Raw genomic sequence first — 27532 nt, 5'->3', positions numbered from 1 at the left:
TACACGTGGAGAGAGATACAGCTTGCTCCAATTGATTATGCAGGGAAAGATTCAAGGAAAGAGAAGCATAGGGCGACGCAGAATATCGTGGCTGCGCAACCTGAGAGAGTGGTACGGATGTACATCAAATGAACTTTTCAGAGCAGCCATCTCTAAAATACGAATAGCTATGATGATTGCCGACCTCCGCCGCGGAGATGGCACTTAAAGAAGAAGAAGATGCATAGAAATTATACCATTAAGGTGCATATCATAAATGCATATGATGACACTAGGTATTGAGCATAATGTAAAATTTTAACAGATTTACTATGAAAACCCGATTCTTTTGCATTTTTCCAGATGGCACTAAAAATTGATCACAAACTATACAGGATGTCCCCGAAAATAGTGTGTTCCTTTAAGGTATGGATATAATACACAATTTAGAACAAAAATGTCCTATAACATTTTTTTCTAAAGTTAACCGTTTCCAACAAAAAAATTACATTGTTCCCCATATAAGTGAATTTTTATTTTCATAAATTTTAATGACATGGCAACGTAGCCTAGAAGAACTTGCTGTGACTGGAAATTTAACCTAATAACCTCTTATTTATTTACTATTTGAGGTGTGATTTTTGGGGTTGTTGACTTCCTAGGTACCTACCTGCAAAATAATGGATAAGGGTTTGATTGATATTTACATTATTTTATTTACCAGATGCAACTGACCTACAAACCTGCTTTTTTAATCTTTAGAGTTTTGAGTTGCTCGTTGTTGCCAGACTTCAATTTGCATATCATAATGTATTTTCGTTTTTTTGTCAAACGAATGAATTTAGAAAAAAATGTTATAAGACTTTTTGCTCTACATTGTGCCTTCTACCTATACCTTTAAGGAACGCAATATTTTCGGGGACACCCTGTATACTAAATTAAAACAAATTTACCCCTTCTGTTGTATAGAAACGGTATACGACGGAGGTGGTGCAGACACTGCGGGAGGAGTGGTACTCGTCGGAGACGGAAGCTGAGGTGATGTCGGTGCGATGGCGGTCTGCAAAACTGGTTTCTGTACCTGCGTACTTTTAACAGACTGCATGATGATCGGTGGCTGTGAAATGGTCTGGCGTGCACCCCAAGCCTGCAGTGGTGTTGGTCGGGAAATAGCTGTAGATGCAGCGCTTGTAGAGACCTACATAAAATATTTAACTTCCTTAGTGCTTGAGTGACGAACATTTTTAAAGGAATATTAAAAATACTAATTTATAACAGTTCATTCGGGATCTCAATAAAATATGCAGATTTGAAAGTACATAGAAAAATCCAAAATACTAACAATAAGTACTGTCATTTGCAATGAACTGTGGTGTATCACCTATTAATCGTTTAAATATTTTAACCCTCGAGCACATGCACACGCAATGCTTTCGACCGCGTTTAGAGTATTTCAGTTATTATTTGTCCATTCCACTTTCTAATGATTTGTGTGTTTAGGCACAGAATAACTAACCACACACAAGCGAATCTGACTGTCGTTTGCATTGATTTTGTTGGGACCGAAATATTTGACCTTGTGCACCACTTATAGAATAGAACTTGATGTTCTAAGGCAGTGTTTTTCAAGCTGTGGGTCCCGACCCCCAGGGGGTTGAGAAGCCTTTATCAGGGAGTCGCCGACTGAAAGAAAAAGTTGAGGTTCTTATAAAACACAATTTTGGTGGGAAGGATGTGCTTGTTTGTTTTTCAAAAGTTTATCAAATTGTGGTGCTATTTTTAAATTGTTAATAATCAAATCATTTTCTAATAGGGAACTTGCATAAATTTTTAAATTCGAAAAAAATGTTGTAAATCACAACATAACATAATTTAAAACATGTATCAAAGATAAAAAAAGTTTTGTTTGTCTTTCGTTTGGCCCATAAAGACGATTAAAAATTCAAATTAAAACAGGTGGTCCAAAACGCATAGTGACGTCATATAGTTGTGCATGTACATTCTGCACCAACAAAGTAAACAAAATTGTATATAATTTTAAATTAGACATTATAAACGTCAGTAGAAAATACAGTTATGTAACGTCACAAGCGTTTTTGATCGTTTGAACTATTTTACATTGGCTAAGGGTTCTTCTAAACCAAGGCCAGAAAACAGAAAAAATATATAGATTTTAAATTATCTTCTAAGTTATTATGAGGTTTTATCGCGTGAAAGTTTGGAAATATTATTTTTAAAGGAAACTGAATAATATTACGTAATAAAAAAATGTGTAAGTTCCCTCATAGGTTTGGCATTCGTTTTGACACTGACACTAAGTTTTATAAATATATTTGATAATTTCTATTTCTGATATATTTGAGTGTTTTTAAGATATATTTTTTAAAATGACCGAAGAGGGTTTTTGTAAAGGGCAGTCTGATAACTTACCTATAGTTGATATGTGTATGGTGGCTACATATTTTCAAAAGAGTGAAAATTTTTCCGTCGGAGAAGTTCGGGGAGTTAAAGCAGATAAGTAAGTACATATATTATGTATATTATACTCCCATTATACCTACTAATTTTATACTGTGCTTTTATTCTGATTATTATTCTCATAAGTATTTAACGATAAAACTTAGTAGGTACACACTTCCTATTAAGTATAGTGGCAATATTATAAAACACAGAAATATGAAAATATATACTTGTTTTATTTAACACTATTAAGCAGACAACAGACTACTTACGATAAAATGATCTTGACATACATGAAGACCTTGTGTATTATCTGAAATATATTTTTTCGACATGCAACTAACCACTTTAAACGGCGTTTTTTATCCCTTGGTAATCTAATAAATATTTTATTGGGGTTTTGAATGCTTGTACTTGTACAGAATGGCACTAAACAATACTTATAAAGTTTTTCTTTATTTTCCATATTAATCTTTCTCTTTTTTCCTTCAAAAACTGATAACTCCAATCCCAACAAACTGGTATATTTTTTATATTATTACAATGACATACGATAAAAAAATGTCATTACAATATAAATATTTTCCCATATTTCGCGACGATGCTGTGGCCAAATACCCAAGTAGGTGGAGGCCAATAACCTAAAGAAGAAGAAGAAGAAGAATATACTTACATATAACCCTCCCACATCACTGATATAACCATATAAAAAACTAATGTAAAACTATGTGACGTCACGGGCTGTCTGAACTACTTTAAAATAAAGAAGACTTTAAATTTGTATTTCTAAGTTATTATGAGTTTTTGAAGCGGGAAATTTTGGAAATCTCATTTTTATACAAAACTGAACATTATTATGTAATAAAAAAAATGTGCAAGTTCCCCATTGCAGTATATTTCTCTTTTTAGTTTTAATGCCTACCACTGAAGAAAATGTCAGTTCACACAAGTATATGAAGTGGCGAATTGCACTAATTTAAGAGCTTCCCTTGCCAGCGCGGGATATTGGTGTTATATTTTCATCCAAAGTACGTCGACACTTTGCGAATAAAATTCCATTTTAAGCATGCCATCAGCAGCTAAATCTAATAGACATTCTTTCATTTTTTTTTGGTGATATTAGCCAGATCTATTAATTTGTCCAAAAATGGTTTAAAATCCATATACGCCCATTGTCAGCTTCAGCGTGCAAGTCTGGAAAGTAAGTCCGTCAAAAGTTGCTCTTGTAGATTATGCAAGCTCTGAATGATGCAAGGAATGTGAGCCAATACTGCAAAACTTTGGTCTGTTGCATTATCTTCATTAATCTTCTGAACACATGGAAAAGACAAACATTTTGTTTTGCAGAGAGGTTGACCACAAACGAAGTTTTGCGTGAGATGTTTTTACTTCATCTTTAGCTGTTAATATATTCTCTTCTCTTCCTTGAAGGTTCTTGTTCAAATTGTTAAGGTGGCTAAAAAGATCTGCTAAAATGCTAATTTTAATAAGTATATTTAGATTTTGCATCTTGTAAGAACATTAACAATTCAGCTCACAATACCTTTCTTGTACCAGCTATGTGATAAAGGAGATTTTAATGAAGCGAGCCCGTATCTTCATAAACGATTCTGAATAGCCCGGTTTCCAAAGTTTTACCTTTGATAGATTTTACAATTTTTATTACCTCCTTGAGCACGTCATTTAAATCAAAAGGTACTACCTTAGAAACTTGAGCCCGTCGATCAAGAAAATAGTGTGTCCAGGATATGTTTGGCATTGTCGTTTTTATTTTGCAATGAGTCCGCTATTTTTGCAAGTCATAGCTTTAGCGCCATCGCTACAAATAGCGATACATTTTTTCCAATCAATATTGTAGTCTTGTAGTCAATATTGTGCTTTCTAAAAACAAAAAACATATCGTACAAATACTGGACAGTTGTGTTTGCAGAAAGTGCTTTGCAAAATAAGATTTCTTCCATGATACCATCGATACTGTCATCTGCTTCATAGCGCACAAATACTACAAACTGTGCACAGTCGGAAACATGTGTAGATTCGTCAAACTGCAAAGCAAAATGTTGGCCGTTCTTTAATTTTGGCCCCCGTGAATAAAAGTTAAATGTACCTAAATAGAAAAAAATTATCAACTAACGTACCTATGTAGTTTTTAATTAATTTATTTCTTTGGCTTTCTATGACACCAGGGGGTCGCCAAAATATTTTAACCTGTAAAGGGGTCTAGAGATAAAAAGACTGAAAAACACTGTTCTAAGGAATAGACCAAATTATGTAATATTTTTGACAAGTAATTATTAATTAAATATAAAATATAAAATTTAACTATAAACAACTGTCACTGTCAGTCGTAAAAGTGAGGTTGCACCACTTTTTTTTTGAAAAATGGCTTTGGCAGAGCCAATTAGCCAGACTTGTTTGTGATTGATTGCAGATTCATAGTCATAAATTTCTTATAAACATAAGTACATTCTACAATATTATTTTTATAGATACATTGGTACATTGTGTAGCTTTTTTTTATTTTGTTTTTTTTTAATTATTTTACTGTTTTTTACTTTATCGTACTACATACGTAGTATGAGTATAATAAAGTTATAGGATCGTGCAAAAAATTTTTTTCAGATTTCACTTTTTTTCGATGTTTTGAGTCCCCCTGAGTCTAAAAAGCAAATAAAAAAACATGTCGGAAGTATGTACGTACGTATGTCGCCACCGCCCAGCAAAAACTACTGGACTGATTTCGATGAAATTCGGTATGAGTAAGTTTAAGAGAATTTTGTCGAGAAACTAAGCTTTTGAAAAAAACCTCTCAAAGAGGGGCCGAAATAGGGCGGTTATTTGGGGCCCATTTTTGCAAACTTTTACCGAAATGAATGAAATTTAACTTAAAATTAGTCTATCGATAGGTGAATAGAAATACGGAATTTGACATTTAAAAATCCAAAATGGCGGCCAGCATGGCCGACCGCCCACCCGATACATTTCCCTACCAATCTAAAAACTTGTTTAAGATAAATTTAATTAAAAAAAACATTTATATAGCCTAAAGATGGGGCTATAACAAGAATATTATCGTTTTTCACAAAAAGTTATGGGTTGCCTATACTTAAGGGGTCAAAATTTGACATAACTTTGAACTAGATTTTCTCAAAAATGGCTCCAAGGAGTTTGTTTATTTTTTGACATATTTTGATATCCTATCGGTAAATTGAATAACATTAGTCAGATTTCTTAACTCCTCATAGGAGGGGAGTTATGAATTTTTTATAAAAAAATATTCGAGTGCCCGTAACTTCCTCTGTAATAGAAACTAAAATTTGAAATTTGGCAGACATATAGAGTACTTTATTATCTATTAGCACAATAAATTTTACCCACAATATGACTTCCGCTTGAACCGGAAATGAAAAAAAATCTTAATTTTTTAGATACATATATTTTACATATTTTGAAAGAATGTAAAATTACCTTTCCAATGACATAAAACTCGTTGCTGTAACTCAAAAACTCGAAAAGTTACAGAAAATAGAAATTTTGCTAGAATCTTGTGTGTGTCCCCTCTCACGCGATCATAGCAGAGCATTATTATAGGGCAGTCAATGAGGTTATTTGGCTCCGAATTCCATCCTACTACATCGATGTACTTATATTTTCACAGTAAGTAGGGAATAGCTCAAGAAACAAAATCTACCCTATATAATATGGCGCTTTTATCTTGGGGCAATTCCCACCCCTTCAAGGGGGTTGGAAAATTTGTTGGTCAAAATAAGCATGGAAGTGGCTAGAGAACCTATTTTTAAGCAAAAACTAATCTATACTTTTTTTTGAGAACTCAATACTTTTTGAGTTATGCGTAGTTGAAAATTGGCCATTTTCATTTAAAAATGACACGTTTTCGGACGGTTTTTTGTGAATACCTTAAAAACTATGCATCAAACTAAAAACACTATATAAATTTTTTTTAGATTATAAATAACAAAGAGATTCGTTCCTTCGTAAATTTTCAATTTATAATACAAAAAGAGATATGGTAGGTAAAAAGAGTTTGTTTTTTGGTGCATGCTCAAAGTACCCATGCTTTTGTAGTGTTTGAAAAGGCATTTAAAACGAGCACCGTTAAAATGTCGGTTACATTCAAACTAAGCGAGATATGGTGCAAAAGAATATATGACTAATGCACTTTAAGGAAAAATGAGAAGTACATACATTTAACCCATCATCCACCAGAATTTAAATGCATTGTTTTTCTTTTGCAATACCTCTTAATATAGTGTTATTTCTACTTTCAAAAAGTTGGACGGGTGAAAAAAATAAGATCAAATTAAAGAGCGCATTTTTAAATTTTCTTAAAATTCTTCCTTTTGCTCCATGCAGTTCGAAAATAAAAATGTTCTATCCCCAAGAAGTGGTGGGAACCAACCCCATGATAAAAGCGCCACAGTATATAGTATATAGGATAGACTTTGAATTAGGAGATTGGGCTTTGGGCTACTCCCAAAATTTCATTAAAATCCATGCAGTAAAATGCAAATATTGTAAACTATTAATTTCTCAGAAAAATGAACTAATTTGAAATGAAAGTATGACTAATATTCTATTGATTTATGCAATAATCTATAGTGTATCCCCGAACATTTTCTCAAATGCAGGAATTAATGATGCGTAGAACCATAAAATATTTTCAAGTATACAAGGTGTTTCTAAAATATCAAAATAACGAGTAACTTTGTTATTTTTATAGAATGCCAGTATCTAGTACGATAACGATAATATAATAGATCGGTACGATAAAGTTCTCGGGCGGCCCTTCCGTCCAGCGTTTTTAATATATATTTTAATTTGTGCGAAACACTTTTTTTTACTTCTTTTTTTTTTCTATTCTTTTTTTATTTTTGTTTCTATTTTTTTTTCTTTTTTTTATTTATTATTTTTTTGTTATTATTTTATTATGTGTTTTTTTATATATTATTTTTTTTTTCAAACCACATTAACAAATTATGCCTATTATATTACGTTTACAACTTGTATTTACATAATTTAACATGTTTATAAATGAGATGAAGAATTTCCATATCATTTGTAAATATTAAAGTATTAAGGTTTATTGGGAAAAAACATTTTAAATCTTTTAATTCCTTATAAAGGTCGTTTATGTTATTTATGTTTAAATGACATTCTAATATGACATGTGTTAGATCTCCGATTTTGCCACAAGTACAATTGTTAGTATCTGACAAGCCGATTCTATGCATGTAATATGGCGTAAGAGCATGATTGGCTCTCAGCCGATTAATGGTCTTTATAAAATGTCTGTTATATTCTGTGCAAAACCATCTTTTTGAGAATATCCTAGGGTTACAATGAGCAAAATTTGAGCCAGTATTACATTCTCTGTAATGCAATTGCCAATTATTTTTAAGTTTTTGTCTGCTAAAAGTATCAATATCTGAAGCTGGAATTAAATTTTTGTTTATTTTTTCTCCGATCACATAAGCTGATTTAGCAAAATTGTCAACTATTTCATTGCCTTTTATTCCCGAATGACTCTTAATCCAAGCAATTGTTACATTTACTCCTAATTGTGTAATTTCAAACAGAGTTTTAAGTATATTCAATTCAATGTGGTTTATGTGTTTGACTGTTTGAATGTTACTTAATCTGTCCACCACGCTTTTACTGTCAGTAAATATAACATAATTGCTAGTTGGATTCAGTAGTACATACTGAACAGCAAACATTACTGCTATCATTTCTGCTGTGTATATTGAGCATTCAATATGTAGGCTATATTGATGATGGTAATTTTTATTTTCACCATTTAGTTGCACCACTTATGTGACACATGAGCATGAAAATTATGTCACCGTTTTCGGCCTGAGTTTCGCTTCTGTGTGGTTAGTTATTCTGTGGTTTAGGTATGCTTTCTTAAACCGGGATCAAACGGCGCGTGGAGTGGAAGTTCCAGCGCCAATCTTGCCAGTTGACATTCCCCGGAATAGGGTAAACTTAACTGTTTGGTCGGCGCGTTAAGTCCCGTCATTTGTCGGTATAAGCCACGCGTCACGGGATTTCAATGAACCAGATGAAAGGAAAGATGAGGTATTTATGGTTGAATACGACGATCTCGAAGTGAACTACGAAGAGGGTAAAAAAATGATCTTCGCGAAACCTCAGCACCTAATTATTCTTCTTAAGGTATAGTCTAATAACATTAGCAGAAGAACAACAAGGTTTTAGGTTGGGAAGATCACGCACCTACGCTAAATTGATAATGAGGCAGTTCAAAACAAATCATTAGAATACAACAAACAGGCATATTTGTTTCGTGGACCTTAAGAAGGCATTTGACAGGGCAAAATTAAAGGACGTTATCCATTTGTTATACTCAAGAGAGGTACCTTTAGGAATAACTAAAACGATCGAAAACATCTACCAGAACAACACAATAAAAGTAAAAGTAAAAGATGAACTAACTGACCCAATTGAAGCTGGCAATGGGACAAGACAGGGGAACTCCCTGAGTCCTTTATTGTTCAACCTGATCATGGTGAAATAAAAAAGTAGGAACTAAAAATGATAACAGATGGGAGAAAAACAACTTGCAGTAAAACTCACATGCCATAAGTCAAAAATTCGATTTTTTCGACTTCGAGGTCGGTTATCTTGAAGATGGTCCGAAACATCGAAATGCTGTTTTCAGATTTCAATTCAAGAGACAAAACTACATGTGAATCCATTGGTAGATCGACTCAAAGTATTGGCGGTAGGGGCGGCGATGCACAAACGAACGAACGAAAGAACGAACAGATTTTACAAATTTTTAAATCAAAACAAAGTTTTCGTTGAAAATATAGTGCAGTCACTAAAGGTGGATATGAGCTATTACCTCCGATTTCGTTGAACCTCCATCGATTTGCATGAAAATTGGTGAGTGGTTAGAGGATATCTCAAGGAACAAAGGTGACATGGTGCCAACTTGCGCTTTTACCCTGGGAGTGGAGCCACCCCTTCTCGGGGGTGAAAATTGTTTTCTTAAAAATAACCCCATAATTCGATAGAGGACCAAATTCTAAGCACAATTTGTTATATAAAGTTATTAAAATAAATCAAAACTTTTTGAGTTATTAAATATCAAAAATTTTAATTTTTCGTGAGAAGATGCATGTTTTTAACAGATTTTTCATAGATAACTAAAAAACTATAAATTTTTACAAAAAAGTTATAATTACCAAAATTGAAGCTAATAAAAAATGAAATAAACTCCTTACTAGAAAAACCTTTTAATATTAACTAAAAGTGAGTTCTAGGTAATTGAATGTATATTTTTTTCGGCGAGTACCCAAATCTAAGTATACAAGCTAAAAATAACGGGAAAATGATGCATTTTATAACATAAACTTATTAAACACTTGTCAAAGTACTTAGAAATATCTATCAAATGAGCCCCCGAACAAGTTGACAGCAATAAAATTTATGCTCCAAAATTTTTTTCAAAATTTATCTTTTAAAAATTTTTCCAAAAAATGTTATTGTTCTTTTTTTTAACAACTCCGTTAATTTTTACGATATTAGGTTCACCTAAAAACCATTTGAAAGCCAATTCCAAGAGCTATTAAACCACGCTGAACTTAAGGGTATCGGTAGATAGTTTCGGCTCCAATGCTATTTAAATGGGATTCATTTTTTTCGAATTCTGAGAAAACTAATAAGTATTTTTGAAAAATTTAATTGCAGAATAAAGGATTACGTTCTTACCGAGGGCCAAAAGTCCCTGAAAACTTCTACAATGTTTATTTTAATAAGTTACAGGGGTGAAAATAAAAGAGAAAATTTAGTGTGATATTTAATTTCAAATATCTCATTCAAAAGAAACGTTTTATTTATTCTAAGGGCCGGTTGTTCGAACGCTAATCAACAATGATCATTATTAAATATTTAATTACTGTCACCAAAACTGTCAATGTCAACTTTGTTTGGGTTGCTGAAAACATAATTAATTACAATTATGAGATTTATTATTAATTATGTTAATAATTATTGTTATAGTAATTGATTATAGTCTCAGAATTGTAATTAATTATGTTTTAACAATTGACATTGACAGTAATTAATTATTTGATAATGATCATTGTTGATTAGCGTTCGAACAACCGGCCCTTAGGGACTTTCTGCTCTCGATAATAATTTAGTCTTTCATTCTGCGTTTAAATTTTTTAAAAATATTTATTAGTTTTTTTAGGATTCGAAAAAAATGGACACCATATCCGTGGTGATATTTTCCAAATCGAACATTTGCATACTTGCTTCGCATACTATCTTTGTCATACAACTCACTGAGAATAGAATATGGTGACAAGACAGTGACAATTTTAGATATTTGACATGGCATCGGGAATATTTTGAGTTGTTGATTAAATACTATTGATAGTGTATTTGATAAATAATAGATTTTTTATTTATTGTTTATTATTTATGGTGATCCAAGCAGAGAATACACCAGGATATATTCCGTGATCCAAGTATTTTGTTGTTAAAGATGTTCAAAATTGTAAGCGTTCCATAGTAACAATATATTATTAAAAAATCACTTTATCACTTTTCCTCTTTTCTCGATTGATTATTAGTTTTTGATGTACAGTAGATAAATTATTACAATCACTGAATACATAGTTAGTGAAAAATGATCATATTAATTAATGGAATTAATAATTTATGCGATTATACAAGTAATAGTTATCCAAGAACATTCAAAAGCTATCTCTTAAAAGTTAATGATGACATTGTCAAGTATGTCAATGTTTACATATCCATACCAGTGAGAACTTTACTAATACACGTAATTTGCCGCGTAAAGACAAAAAAGGTAGGGATAACCGTAAAATATTTGCACCTATACTCTTAATCTTTTAAAACCCTTACTTTTTTAAATAGAAGGTTAAATCTCCCCGGTTACATGGTTCTCGCAGAAAAATTTAAGCTTTAAACGTTTCTATCTCGGTTATTTTTTACCCTACAGAAATAGTAAAACAGATAATGTATTTGGTACAAAAAAAACTAAGATTTGGTTATCTATAATTTTTTACGTATATTGAGTATTTTTTTAGTTATTATCAAACGAATATGAAAATTGCGATAATTTTAAAAATTCTGATTTTTTTAAGTTATATCTATTTTTCAAAAATATGCGTTTTAAAGCGGTCAAAATTCTTCAAATCATTACTTATGCTAAGATAAAGAAATTCTTGTAAGGATTACTATAAATTTTAAATTTTGTGGAAATGGCGTATGTTTTATTTTTCACATTTTCCTAAAAAATTCGAAAGGGTTCTCTTATTTTCATCATAACTTGCTTAATTTTGATAATAACTATTAACTTATTCTGCAGCTCATTGGATAGGTATTCCGAAATTCTTTGACAAGTGCGTAGCAGGTATATTTTATAAAATGCATCGTTTTCCCGTTATTTAAGATTGAATACTTAGATTTGAGTACTCTTCGAAAGAAATATACGTTCATTTACCCATAACTCACTTTGAATTAACAATAGTTTAGTTCTTCAAGTGAGGAGTATATTCAGTTTTTTATTATCTTTAATTTTGGTAATAATAACTTTTTTGTAAAAGCTTATAGTTTTTGAGGTATACGTGAAGAAAAGCTATAAAAAATGCAGTTCTTACGAAAAAATAAAATCTTTGATTTTTAATAACTCAAAAAGTATTGATTTATGTTAATAACTTTATATAACCCATTTTGCTTACAATTTGTCTCACTGTCGATTTATGGTATTATTTTTAATGATTATTTTTAATAAAATAATTTTCACCCATGAGAAGGGGTGGCATCCACCCCCAGAGTAAAAGCGCAAGTTGGCATCATGTCACCTTTGTTCCTTGAGGTATCCTCTAACTACTCACCAATTTTCATGAAAATCGATGGAGGTTCAACGAAATCGGAGGTGAAAACCTTCAGTGACTGCACTAAAATAAACTTACGTGCATAGAAATCGGCCCACTTAAAAATTTGCTAATTTTTGATGTCTCATATTTCCTAAACCTGTTGGCCGATTTAAGTGATTTTTTGAACATGTTATAGCCTGATTCTTTAACAATACCAGTGTAATAATATTGTTGCTAAACAGGTAGATTTTTATTGTATACCGGGTGTACCAATCAAACTGTGTTTTTTTCTCAAAGTTTGCATCACCCTGTGGAATATTCTAGCATTTATAAAATACTATTGGGACCGTGCAAGTTCGGCAAAGCGACCCCTATTTCTACGCTCTGTACTATTATTCGCACTTTTAATTATATTGGCCAATTATATTAGTCCTGGTTACTGGATAATTGTCAAGGCCATAGTCAAAAAAAAATAATAAAAAGAAAAAATAAGATTCAGGTTATGTTATGAAAACATCAACAATTGTATGTAGTAAATAAAATTAGTTATTAAAATGCAGTACTGCAAGCAAAATACAATTAATTAAATTTACCTTTATATAATAATTGCATATCATATCAATATTGTGGAGCAATATATAATTTTTCTGCTTCATTGACAGAAGGTATGAAATATACGTCAATTTGACAATTTCAATTGACAATATGAATTATTTAAGATAGTTGCAATATTTCTCCGCGACTCGCGCAGGGTCGTTTCTCGTTTCCCTTTCCAAGTACTTGCACACCGCGAATATTATGCACGTAAGTTTAAATAAAGATTATGTTACGTTGATATGGTGCATGAATTGTCTCGTGAAATAGTCTTGTCGAATATCATTCGAGAGAAAATTATTTACCGGCAAAATTTTCTTCTGGTTTTATTCAAGTTTGTTGCCTTTTGGCAATCTTCGCTTATGAAATTTTGACAAAATCACTCGACAGACGTCTCGTGATTTAACTATCAAAATTTAATTGCCGAAAATTTCCAGGCAACAAACTTTCACACCAGTTGAAAATATTGCCGGCAAAATTTTCCCTCTTATGATATTATATACGAAAACAAAGTTTTTGTTGAAAATATATACTTTTAAAACCGCGTGTGCTCGAGGGTTAAACGCCTACATATTTAAATTTTCAAAAAATGAAATAAATATTACATAGGTTCAACTAATATTAAAGTGTTGTAACGTACCGGTATAGGACTAGGTGAGCCGGCTGAAGTTGACCCCGAATATATTCCAGACGATGGACTTTTCCTAAAATCCTGAGTGGGACTTTGCCTATTTTGTATTGAAGCAGAATAAGAAGGAGGTGGAGGGGGACCGTTGGCAGGACTCGACGATATCAACGGATAAGGTGGAGGAGGTTCAGACGTCGATGCAGTACTACTCTGGTACAAGCTCAGTGCTTGCATTTGTTGGGAAAGTTGTTGCTGCACCTGAGGACCGTTTTGGACTACCATCGGTTGACGACCTGACGAGGTGGAAACACTGCTTACGGGGCTGGTACCTCGCTGAAAATAGATAAGTGAACGTGGAATCAATAAATTAGTCAAACATTCATCTCCTATTATAAGTATTTAGTGAGTCTTACATACAGTGCGCTGGAATAAGTGTTACCCCCCTTATTAACTTATTTATTTTTAGCACATAAACAAAACGCTCGGACAGGTCGATTTTTAAAATAATCACAGTATATTATAGCATCAATGTTTCGAACTTTACGCGGTCTCTCTTCAGGTGACAGTGATAACTTTGATTTTTTTAAATGAGAAAGTACATTATGTGACACCTCATTTAAAAGCATTTGAAAGAATGATTACAAAAATGTATAATACTCTAATCCTCCTTTTTGAGACCGTAAGCACAAAATTTCGGTCGAATTATTTTGAAATGTATTCATTTTTTTCGAATCCTGAGAAAACTAATAAGTATTTTTGAAAAATTTAATCGCGGAAAGAAATATTACAGTATTATCGAGGGTCAAAAGTCTCTGAGAACTTCTATAATGATTATTTTAATAAGTCACAGGAGTGAAAAAAAAAGATTTAGTCGGATTTTTAATTTCAAATATATCTTTCAAAATAAATTTTTGTTCATTCTAAGGGACTTTCTGCCCTCGGTAATAATGTAATCTTTTATTCTGCGTTTAAATTTTTCAAAAATACTTATTAGTTTTCTCAGGATTCGAAAAAACTGAATGCGTTTAAAAACAATTCGATCGAAATTTTGCGCCTAGGCTCTTCAGAAGGATTAAAGTATTATACATTTTTGTAAACAGTATTTCAAACGCTTTTAAATGAGCTACCACATGATGTACTTTCCCATTTAAAAAAATCAAAGTTTTGCCTGTCACCTCAAGAGGGATCGCGTAAAGTTCGAAACGTTGATGGTATAATATACTTTGATTATTTTAAAAATCGACCTATCCGAGCGTTTTGCTTATGTGCTAGAAATAAATAAGTTATTAAGGGGGGTAACACTTATTCCAGCGCACTGAATATGTAACGTATTCTTATTTTATCCTACAAAACAAGTATTAAGGAAACATGTTTTAATTTTAGAAAAAAACTTTAATTAAAAAAAATAATAACAAATTTTAGAAAATTTTGACCCAGCAATGCTCAAATTTCTTTAACCCGTCTGAAAAATACGTTTTCTCGATGTCTGCAAAGTAAATTTCTGTGGCAGCAATGACCTCTTCATTCGGCTCGTTCTTGAAGGCAAAATGTGGCAAGATTTGTTGGGTCATCCTGCATACAGTCCTAACTTGGCACCGTGTGATTTTTACGTTCCCGAGAATCGATAACTACACGGTAAGAGTTTTAAGAAGTTAGATGAGGTGATCGAAACATACAAAAATCTCATTTCTGAGATACCCATTTAGTAATGTCATATAACTGTTGGTCAGATAGCCTAACGGTCTGAGGCACTCGATTGGCAAATCTAAAAGATATGCAATCGAGGTTCAAGCCCCGACCGGAGAATAGAAAAATAAAAATCTAACGTCGTAGTCTAAAACTCTAAAGAATCTACGAGACAAAACAATAGGGAACTTCACATTTTTTTTATTACATAATAATGTTCAGTTTTGTTTAAAAATGAGATTTCCAAAATTTCACGCTTCCAAAAACTCGCAATAACTTAGAAATACAAATTTGAAGTCTTCTGCGGTATAAAATAGTTCAAACGACCCGTGACGTCACATAATTTTATTATATAGTTACGATTATGGTTATATTACGATTATATATGGGTTAGAACGTCCTGCGACGTTGTCCGATGCCCAATTGCCATCGCGTCCTATCATTGCAATCTTCTCCTGTCAATCCTCGGTCGCTCATTGATCTTCGAACTCCTTCCATCCACGATTTCTTTGGTCTTCCTCGTTTCCTGTGTTCCGGTGGTATCCATTTTGCTACTTTCTTTGGTAGTCCTTCTTCTGGCATTCTTTGAACATGACCATACCAGATATGGTTTTAGAGAGCTTGCATTTAAGTGACCCGTTAATTTAATTAACTCCTGTTCAGAAGAAACACCTTGCTTGAACAAGGCTGACACAGCTAAAGATCGATGAGATTCGTTTGTTATTTTATGTTTTTTGTGTCTATTCCAATTTTTTCGGCTGACATTTTTGTCCACTTAGATACGGTGTTGATTCCAAGCAGACAGTTTTTGAACCAAGATCCATCCTTCCAGTTGGGGTGAATAGTCAAAAAGAGTCTGTCTGATAAAATCTTTGGTCCCCTTTTTTTCATTGATTTCAAAAATAATTAACTGGGCATAAATTTCCGTTTGATGAATTTCTTACCAGCCATTTGCTCCTTGCCAAACTTTTCGAACCGCCTTGATTTGTTTTGGAAAAATGCTGTTGTATTCCATTCGGCCCGTAAATTCCCCCATAACATTAAATTCCTTCTGGAAAAGGTGAATCTTGCAGTTTACGGCCTCATTGCCTCCCCAAGCAAGTTCAAATGAGCTAAGGTGAAAAAACTTTTTTTGTGCTCCATCGGGGGTTTTCTCGTCATAGCTTTGGATAATTTTTAACAGTTCTTCGGTGGATAATGCTTTTGAACTGAGTTTTCTTTTTTCTTGCACACTTTGAAGCTGCCTCCGCTTGGTACTTCTGGTCAATCTTGCACATTTGAAAGATATATCTGTGAAAGTCTTCGCCATTGCCTTTTTTCATGTTAAAGACATAATTCTCGAGAATTTTTGCTAGTTCCGTTATGGTACATCTTTCGAGCGGAAAATTTCTCACCCGTAGGAACTCCGAAAATTTGATCCAAATAGAGCTTTTAGATCTCTGCGTGTTCAATGGGACATTTTCCGAAACCAATTCTTTTATTTCTTCACCTGACTGGCATCCAAATCTTGACTTTCGTCTGGATTCATTATATCTGTCCAAAACATAGAGGAATATCTAAACATAGAGTGAGCGTGCCCTTCGCGATTTCTGACGACAAGATCTCTTGGACTGGTTTGCGTTATCTCTTTCTAGCACATTGTATCGAGAAACTAAGATGACATTAAGTGTGAGTATAGGCACGGAAGGGGAGGACTACTGTCGCAACTTTACTATACGTAAGAGTGAAACAGCACTGAGCCAAATAAAAAAGATGGTGTCGTCACTTCGCTCTGAATGACACTCTGTCTATGATAATATATATATATATATATATATATATATATATATATATATTGTTATATTTCTATTTGATATGAAAATTAAATTTTGATAATTATAAACAGAATTCAATTTAATATAAAATATTTTCAATTTTCTCAACCACGGGCATATAAATTTAGAACAACCTGTATACAACAAATTGTTATATTTAATTTTAAGAAGTGATTAGAAAAAGCTTACGGAACTCGGGACAATGCGCTTAGAAAAAACAAAGTGAATGGCGCGTACCATTATCGTTGTTCGCGGAAGGTTCGATCATTAGCCTATGCTAAATAAAACTCAAGTGAAATCGATAATAGGTCATTATCGTTGTTCGCGGAAGGTTCGATCATTAGCCGATGCTAAATAAGACTTAGTGGAAATAGAGAATAGGTCATTAAATTTTGTAAATAGTAGAAAGTAATTTTAGAATGGGAATTAACTATTTTCTTTGAAATCCATTAAGCATATTTAGAAAGATTAAAAATTGGTTTTGAGGAAGACTGCGAATGAGAGTTGGTGGTGGAAGGTTGATTTGTGAATCTGGAAGGGATATTTAGAAAGTAGGGGAATGAATGACAAATAGAGATCAGAATGTTTTGAGCTGTCGAGAAGTGAAGTCCAGTAGTAGACGGTAGTGTACGGAGAGTGAGAAAGCCGGTGTAGTTCCGTGAGTGTGGAGTATCTATCGTGGAACGAGAGGTAGGCCAGGTTGAGAGTAAAAGAACCTCCTTGAGCCAAGAGTGTCCCGGTAGCAGATTGCAGTTTCGAAAAAGGCAGAATACAGCATCACGACAGAAGCAGGAACGAGAGCTATACGAGCTAGTTTTCAAAGGAGAACATTACTGGAAGCCAGGACGAGGTTTTGATCGCAGCCAAGGATAGCAGGAAACGGGTCTTGTGTGAAGACATTCTCAGTTCACCAGAAAAAGGTCAGTCTCATTTGTTTGGACATGAATGTATGGGTTTTTCGTATTAAATACCACATTTAAAATAGAAGAACATAATCAATAATATCAGAAAAGCTTCATCAAACTTAAATAGAATTGTTGCAAATAAATCATAATAGTTAAATGTTAATAAAAACTTTCAATTGGAAACCAAAAGGAAATAAGATTCCCATGTAAATGTTATGTTTAAGAATAATAAGATATAGCAAATATTAAGCAGTGATTGCCATTTAAATAAAATAAACAATATTTTGATTATAATTGTAACCCATATATGTGTATTATTTTACTCTTTTCTCTCCTATCCCGATTAGGAACCATTGAGAAATACTTAGAAGCCACGTAAGTAAGTAATTAATTTTATAAAAAGCCCTGAGATTGAAAACATATTGATATGTGATCTGGTAAATTAATTAGATTATTATTAATGCATTGATTAAATTAAATGACATATAAGAATATTATCTCATATCAATAATCAAGATCACATCAACTGTCGTCCAACGTGGAAAGCATTGTAAAGTATTTCTAGTGGCAAATTTGAAGGATAGAAAGAGTAAAGCCGGTATTTGAAAATTTATATGCCTGTGGTAAAAAGTGAGATACTTACATTTGATAACATAAAATTTTAGATCTCTTTAGGTACAAATTTTACATAACTGATTTAATATTTTATTTTTACGATATTTACATTTGATATATTTATTTACAATTTATAATATTTGGGTGAGAAAAAGTCGTCTTGGTAACATACTAGTAAAATTTCATATTTGGCGGGGACAGTACTTCTTGAAAACAAATGTCTGTGACAAGAAGCCAAAGCAAAGACAACAAAAAACAAAAAGAACATTCAGACCAAGAAGATATTTTAGACACGACAATCATGGCATCAGAACAGCAAGAATTATCAGGAATAGATAAACTATTACAACTGATGCAACTCCAGTCACAAAAACTGGATGACAATCAAAGAGAAACAAAACAAGCAATGGATGAAGCAAAAAGGACAATGGATAAAAATCAGGAAGAAACATCAAAGAAAATGGATAAAGTGGATCAAAAATGGATGAAACACAGCAAAAAATGGATGACAATCAAAAGGAAACAAAACAAGCAATAGAAGAGAACAATAAGAAAATAGAGGAACGCATAGAAAAGTATGAAAAGGAAATAAAAGGATGTTTGACAACAATGAAAAACGAGATAGAACAGCAAGAAATGAAAATTAAAGATCACATGCAAGAACAAGAAATAAAAATGAAGGAGTTAACGAATTGCCAGAAAAAAGAAATGGAAAGTTTGGAAAACAAGTTGGAAAATGCTATTCAAGTAGACAGAGAAGAAGTGGAAAAAAGAATCACAGAAATAGAAAAACAAGTCACCGAAAACAGGACGCAACAGAATGTCGGAGAAAGAAGAGAAATGGTTATACATAGCACAGATGACGTGAAGATAAGGTTTGGCGGGGATGTAAGAAGATTACACCCAGTGCCGTTCATAAATAGCCTGAAAAAGAAAATACAGCACATCGGAAATTTCGATACAGCAAAAGAAACTATCAGAAACCATCTCAAATATGAAGCAAGCCTATGGTTCGATTGCAAAGAAGAAGAATTTGACAGTTGGCAACAATTTGAACAAAAATTTTTGAATTATTTCTGGGGAAAAGTCCAACAATTGGAAATTAACAAGGAATTGCAAAATGGGAAATACAATGATAGGATGGGTGTATCAGGACATATGCTTTGCGAATTTACAATAATGCAAAACATTTACAATATAATTACTCATCGGAACAATTAGTCGAACTGATTGCAAGACATTTCGAGGAAACGCTGGAAGACCATATCACATTGCAAAATTACAAAGACATAGATAGTTTATGCCAATTCCTACAAATAAGAGAATCACGTCTAAGAGAAAGAAAATCAAGAAGGTCGCGAGAAGATTACAGGCCCCGAGAAACACAAGATTACAGAGATAGAAATCAAAATAGGAGGGACTATACAAGACGAGATTTTAATCCCAGAAGGGAAAACGAAAATAGAGACAACGGAAGAGGAAATTATGAACAAAGAAATAGGCAATGGAATGAGGACAGAAATCGAGAATACCAGAATAGAAACACCACACGCTCAAATCAAGAAAACAGAAATAATGGTAGACAAAATGAACAGGGATATCGAGAAAACCGAAACAGATCCGACAGACCAAGAGAAAATAGAAGAGAAGTAAATAATACCCAGACAGATGAATATGACGGAGAGAGACATTATGACGAAAATATAAACAACGATGAGCAACCGGCGTCTTTTCACGACGGCGCTCACTAAAAACCAAAAATCAAACAGGAATCTTTTGTCACCCCAAGGAGTTTATTAAATTGGCAGGAAACAACGAAAAGAAAAATGGAGTTAATTTAAAATTTGTGGATGGATTTATCAACGAGAAACCAATTAAAATTATGATAGACAATGGATCTGAAATAACATTGGTCAACAGAAAACTAATAGAAGAAGTTAACTTAACAAATTTAATTTACAAAATACCTAGGGTAAATTTAGTGGGCGCAAACAAACGGACATTGGCAACTATAAATGAAGGCATACGAGTAATGGTACGACTGGGTAAGAAGATGTATGCACTACAATGTGTAATAATGCCAAACATGTCACATGACATGATAGTAGGAGTTGACGAATTGGCAGAAAAACATGTAGTGATAGATTTGAAAAATAATACGATGAATCTAACAGAAGAAAAAGAAGAAGAACAGGACAAGGAACAGAAGAAACAAAATACGGAAGAATCAGGTAAAGAACAAACAGTGGAAATGAATTTGGCAACGAAGCAAGGACAAAGAAGAAAAGGGAGAAAAAGTCAGAAAAAGACAAAAGAAAATGAAACCTGTGGCTCCTCAAAAGAAGAGTTGAGCCCAGAAGAAGAAAAATTGAGAGTATCAAAAGCAAAAGACAACTGGGATTCCTCAAAAGAAGAGATGAGCTCAGGAGAAGAAGAGATAAAGCTAACAAATGACAGCGAAAAAGATGTGATCGAAACAGTGGCATTTGAAGAGGAGGCATATGAAAACGAGGATGCAGAATGCACGGTAAAAGTATGTGAAAAATCTGAGGGAAAAGACAGAAGATTGATATGGGAAAAAGGGAAAGACAACATAATAGCCGACACTCTAACACAGGATGAGGACACTGAAAATAAGGAAACAATTACTCTACAGGTGGGACTAATTAGAGTAATACAAGAAGAAGGGGTATAAGACGTAGATTAAAGTAAGGAAATATACAGGGAGTTGGTTTTGCCTCGAGAAAATTTATTTAAAAATGCAGATAAATTTTATCGAATACAAGGCGGGGATTTGTTATATTTCTATTTGATATGAAAATTAAATTTTGATAATTATAAACAGAATTCAATTTAATATAAAATATTTTCAATTTTCTCAACCACGGGCATATAAATTTAGAACAACCTGTATACAACAAATTGTTATATTTAATTTTAAGAAGTGATTAGAAAAAGCTTACGGAACTCGGGACAATGCGCTTAGAAAAAACAAAGTGAATGGCGCGTACCATTATCGTTGTTCGAGGAAGGTTCGATCATTAGCCTATGCTAAATAAAACTCAAGTGAAATCGATAATAGGTCATTATCGTTGTTCGCGGAAGGTTCGATCATTAGCCGATGCTAAATAAGACTTAGTGGAAATAGAGAATAGGTCATTAAATTTTGTAAATAGTAGAAAGTAATTTTAGAATGGGAATTAACTATTTTCTTTGAACTCCATTAAGCATATTTAGAAAGATTAAAAATTGGTTTTGAGGAAGACTGCGAATGAGAGTTGGTGGTGGAAGGTTGATTTGTGAATCTGGAAGGGATATTTAGAAAGTAGGGGAATGAATGACAAATAGAGATCAGAATGTTTTGAGCTGTCGAGAAGTGAAGTCCAGTAGTAGACGGTAGTGTACGGAGAGTGAGAAAGCCGGTGTAGTTCCGTGAGTGTGGAGTATCTATCGTGGAACGAGAGGTAGGCCAGGTTGAGAGTAAAAGAACCTCCTTGAGCCAAGAGTGTCCCGGTAGCAGATTGCAGTTTCGAAAAAGGCAGAATACAGCATCACGACAGAAGCAGGAACGAGAGCTATACGAGCTAGTTTTCAAAGGAGAACATTACTGGAAGCCAGGACGAGGTTTTGATCGCAGCCAAGGATAGCAGGAAACGGGTCTTGTGTGAAGACATTCTCAGTTCACCAGAAAAAGGTCAGTCTCATTTGTTTGGACATGAATGTATCGGTTTTTCGTATTAAATACCACATTTAAAATAGAAGAACATAATCAATAATATCAGAAAAGCTTCATCAAACTTAAATAGAATTGTTGCAAATAAATCATAATAGTTAAATGTTAATAAAAACTTTCAATTGGAAACCAAAAGGAAATAAGATTCCCATGTGTAAATGTTATGTTTAAGAATAATAAGAGATAGCAAATATTAAGCAGTGATTGCCATTTAAATAAAATAAACAATATTTTGATTATAATTGTAACCCATGTGTGTGTATTATTTTACTCTTTTCTCTCCTATCCCGATTAGGAACCATTGAGAAATACTTAGAAGCCACGTAAGTAAGTAATTAATTTTATAAAAAGCCCTGAGATTGAAAACATATTGATATGTGATCTGGTAAATTAATTAGATTATTATTAATGCATTGATTAAATTAAATGACATATAAGAATATTATCTCATATCAATAATCAAGATAACATCAATATATATATATATATATATATATATATATATATATATATATATATATATATATATATATATATATATATATATAGTTTTCCATAGTTTTCCAAGGTGAAGTGTTGTGTTTTATTTTTTACTTCAAACAAAAAGAGATATGTTTTTATACATATCGTCTTTTTATTACTTAACAACGTAACTCTACAATTCTACGTATTGGTAATGAAAACTAACATTTTCCATGGAATATATATGGCTAATTAACATTTTCTTTATTTCAGCCCTGAAGAAGTGAATAATCATTCACGAAAACGTTAGGCCGTACAATTGATACGCATTGAGTTTTGGTTTGCAGATTTCCCCAATATTCAAAACTTTACTGTTTAACTTATCTGCAAAGATTAATCTTTCTTTATTATATATATATATATATATATATATATAAAACAGATGAAATAGAGAATGTGGAAAAATCCCCTTACGAACAATTCACACATCCACCATTTCGGGTTGGGAAAATTTTTTGAATAGAATCAAAGATTTAAGTATATAAGGGGATTTTTCCACATTCTCTATTTCATCTGTTTGATTTCGTACGAGTGGTCGTCAAACTATTAACCTTGGATCTTTTGATCACTGAGTGTGTTTCAAGGATCTACATCTCATATATATATATATATATATATATATATATATATATATATACAGGGTGTCCAGAAACTCTACCGACAAACGAAGACAGGAGATTCTTCAGATAATTTTAAGTTAATTTAACCCAATTCACTTAGTACGAAAATGCTTCCTAAGGGAGCTAGAGCTCTTTGAAGATGGCGTCTTGTAATTAGTTTTTCTTAAATACCTCCAGAACGCTTCCATTTAGAAAAACAAAAGTTGGTACGCGTATTTATCTTCAAGATATAAATCTAATCCATCCATTGCAAATTTCTAGTACCGATCATAGGCGTCCGTTTTGGGTAGGGCAACGGTTATTTTATCACATAACTTTTTTATCTTTAACTTTTATACATTTCTGACACTGGATTATTAAATTATGGAGTATTCTAGTACTAAAAGGTACTCTTGTTTTAAATCTGTAGGACACACCGTTTTCTAGAAAAATCGATTAGAAAATTTTTCGCTCTTTGAATTAAAAAAATTTTTTTCAAAAAAAATCTGTTTAGAAAGACCAAAACTGGTACATTTATTTATATTCCAGAGATAAATCGATTTCATTAATTGCGAATTTCTAGTACTGGTCATAGGCGTCCGTTTTGGGTAGGTCAACAGTTATTTTATAGCATAACTTTTTTATCTTGAATTTTTGAGCATTTTTGACACTAGATTATTAAATTATGAGGTATTCGAGTACTAAAAATTACTCTTACTTTATGTTGGTAAAATACTTCGTTTTTTGTTGAAAAGTTCTTTTCATTTTTTTTTTCAAATTCCAAAAATGAAAAATTTCAAATCGATTTTTCTAGAAAACGGTGTGTCCTACCGACTTAAAGCAAGAGTACCTTTTAGTACTAGAATACCTCACAATTTAATAATACGGTGTCAAAAATGCATAAAAGTTAGGAACAAAAAAGTTATGCGTTAAAATACCCGTTTCTCTACCCAAAACGGACGCCCATGACCGGTATTAGAATTTTGCGATAGATGGAATCGATTCATCTCTGAAAACTAAATATGCATACCAATTTTCGTTTTTCTAAATCTAAGCGTTCTGGAGGTATTTAAGAAAAACTAATTTCATGACGCCATCTTCAAAGAGCTCTAGCTCCCTTAAGAAGCATTTTCGGACTAGGTGAATTGGGTTAAATTGTCTTAAAATTATCTGAGGAATCTCCTGTCTTCGTTTGTCGGTAAAGTTTCTGGACACCCTGTATAGTCCGTCCGCTACAAATTTTCCCATGCGGTACGATTCATTTTCAATCAAATTAAGTCAAAACAGAAAGTGAAACGTACGCCGATGTGTGTAGTATACAGTATACAGTATACAAAATGTATATACACATCGACGTTCGTTTCAATTTATGTTTTGACTTAATTTTATTGAAAATGAATCGTACCGCATGGGAAAAGTTATAGCGGACGGACTATACGCTCTGAGCTTCGCTGGTGTCGCTCCTGGCGGATTACTAATTCAACTTTCACCGGTAATTTTTAAATTTATTATTTAATTGTTATCGCTTAATATTTACAACGCAAAAAAGTAATTAAATTGTAATCGATTTTATTAAGATTTTGCTAATCATTTTGACGTTCTATTGATAAAATATGAATTTCTTACTTCGGATACTTTCACAATTATCGTGTAGATGGCGCAGATTAATTTATAATTACATATTACGGAACATTAAAAAAACTTAAATTCAGCATTTCAAACGTAAGTATATTTAAGGTAAAAATATACAGGGTGTCCCGAAAAGATTTCTCATAAATTATACCACACATTCTGGGGTCAAAAATAATTTGATTTAACCTAACTTACCTTAGTACAAATGTGCTCATAAAAAAAGTTATAGCCCTTTGAAGTTACAAAATGAAAATCGATTTTTTTCAATATATCGAAAACTATTACAAATTTTTTATTGAAAATGGACATGTATCATTCTTATTGCAGGAACATCTTGAAACAAAATTATAGTGAAATTTGTCCACCTCATAAAAAATTTATGGGGATTTTGTTCCCTTAAACCCCCCCCCCCAAACTTTTGTGTACGTTACAATTAATTCATTATTGTGGTACCATTAGTTAGACACAACGTTTTTAAAACTTTTTCGCCTCTTAGTATTTTTTCGATAAGTCAGTTTTTATTGAGATGCGGCTTCTTTTTCAATATATTTACGTAAAAATTGTATGGGGGTTTTGTTCCTTTAAACCCCCCAAATGTTTGTGTACGTTCCAATTAAAGTATTATTGTGGTACCATTAGTTAAACACAGTATTTTTAAAACTTTTGCCTCTTAGTCTTTTGTTCATAAGTCACCTTTTATCGAGATGTAGCTTCTTTTTCAAAATATAACTAAAAATGTAAATCTTATATATAAAAATCAATTGCTGTGCGTTAGTCTCGCTAAAACTCGAGAATGGCTGGACCGATTTGGCTAATTTTGATGTTGAATTTTTTGTGGAAGTTCAGGGAAGGTTTATACGGTTTTATATTGTCATTTTAGTAGCCACCAAAATTTTTACTGCTATATGTATAAAATGCTCTTTTTACAGTGTTTGTTGCCATACTCCTCCGAAACGACTTTACCAATTTTTATGAATTTTTGCAGGTATACTCGACCGGACCGGGAGTAGGTTATTATCTATATTTCATACCCGTGCGTCTTAAGGGGGGTTGCCCCCTGATATTTATTTCTATTTTTTCGGACAATCTCTTTTTTTTAATTTTATGTTATGGGGAACGTAAAGATACATACAACCCTAAATTTTCACTTTTCTATCACTAACTGTTATTTTTTAATGGCCATTTAAATAATTTACATCTATATAAACAAAAGAAAGTCGTGACATTTACCAACACATAACTCGAGAACGACTGAATAGATTTTTATGAAATTTTCCACGTATATTCGACCGGACCGAGAATAGGTTGTTGTGTATTTTTCATATTCGTACGTCTTAACGGGGGCTGCCCCCCTAATATATTTTTTTATTTTTTTGGTCAAACTGTTTTTTCTTAATTTTGTGTGATGTGGAAGGCAAAGGTAAATACAACCCTAAATTTTCACTTTTCTATCTTCGACCGTTATTTTTTAATAGCCATCTAAACTTTTGCATCTTATATATAAAAATCAATTGCTGTGCGTTAGTCTCGCTAAAACTCGAGAATGGCTGGACCGATTTGGCTAATTTTGATGTTGAATTTTTTGTGGAAGTTCAGGGAAGGTTTATACGGTTTTATATTGTCATTTTAGTAGCCACCAAAATTTTTACTGCTATATGTATAAAATGCTCTTTTTACAGTGTTTGTTGCCATACTCCTCCGAAACGGCTTTACCAATTTTTATGAATTTTTGCAGGTATACTTGACCGGACCGGGAGTAGGTTATTATCTATATTTTATACCCGTACGTCTTAAGGGGGGTTGCCCCCCTGATATTTATTTCTATTTTTTCGGACAATCTCTTTTTTTTAATTTTATGTTATGGGGAACGTAAAGATACATACAACCCTAAATTTTCACTTTTCTATCACTAACTGTTATTTTTTAATGGCCATTTAAATAATTTACATCTATATAAACAAAAGAAAGTCGTGACATTTACCAACACATAACTCGAGAACGACTGAATAGATTTTTATGAAATTTTCCACGTATATTCGACCGGACCGAGAATAGGTTGTTGTGTATTTTTCATATTCGTACGTCTTAACGGGGGCTGCCCCCCTAATATATTTTTTTATTTTTTTGGTCAAACTGTTTTTTCTTAATTTTGTGTGATGTGGAAGGCAAAGGTAAATACAACCCTAAATTTTCACTTTTCTATCTTCGACCGTTATTTTTTAATAGCCATCTAAAGGTTTGCATCTTATATATAAAAATCAAGTGCTGTGCGTTAGTCTCGCTAAAACTCGAGAATGGTTGGACCGATTTGGCTAATTTTGATGTTGAATTTTTTGTGGAAGTTCAGGGAAGGTTTAAACGGTTTTATATTGTCATTTTAGTAGCCACCAAAATTTTTACAGCTATATGTATAAAATGCTCTTTTTACAGTGTTTGTTGCCATACTCCTCCGAAACGACTTTACCGATA

The 27532-nt window shown here is 32.6% G+C and overlaps 1 protein-coding gene across 1 annotated transcript in view; it reads right to left on the bottom strand.

The window, feature by feature from the left end:
- LOC126892475 (serine/threonine-protein kinase Warts) overlaps window positions 1-27532 on the bottom strand; it is a 124024-nt gene that overhangs the window by 68777 nt on the left and 27715 nt on the right. The window contains exons 4-5 of the mRNA XM_050662006.1: window positions 13570-13890; window positions 933-1177 (exon numbers count right to left, since the gene is read on the bottom strand). Of these exons, the coding sequence (XP_050517963.1) occupies window positions 933-1177; window positions 13570-13890 (566 nt within the window). The remainder of the gene's footprint in view (window positions 1-932; window positions 1178-13569; window positions 13891-27532) is intronic.

The sequence above is a fragment of the Diabrotica virgifera genome, chromosome 9 (genome assembly GCF_917563875.1).
Source record: "Diabrotica virgifera virgifera chromosome 9, PGI_DIABVI_V3a".
Lineage (NCBI taxonomy): Eukaryota > Metazoa > Arthropoda > Insecta > Coleoptera > Chrysomelidae > Diabrotica > Diabrotica virgifera.
Note: the sequence above shows the minus strand (reverse complement) of the source record. Positions and strands in the feature narration are given on the sequence as shown.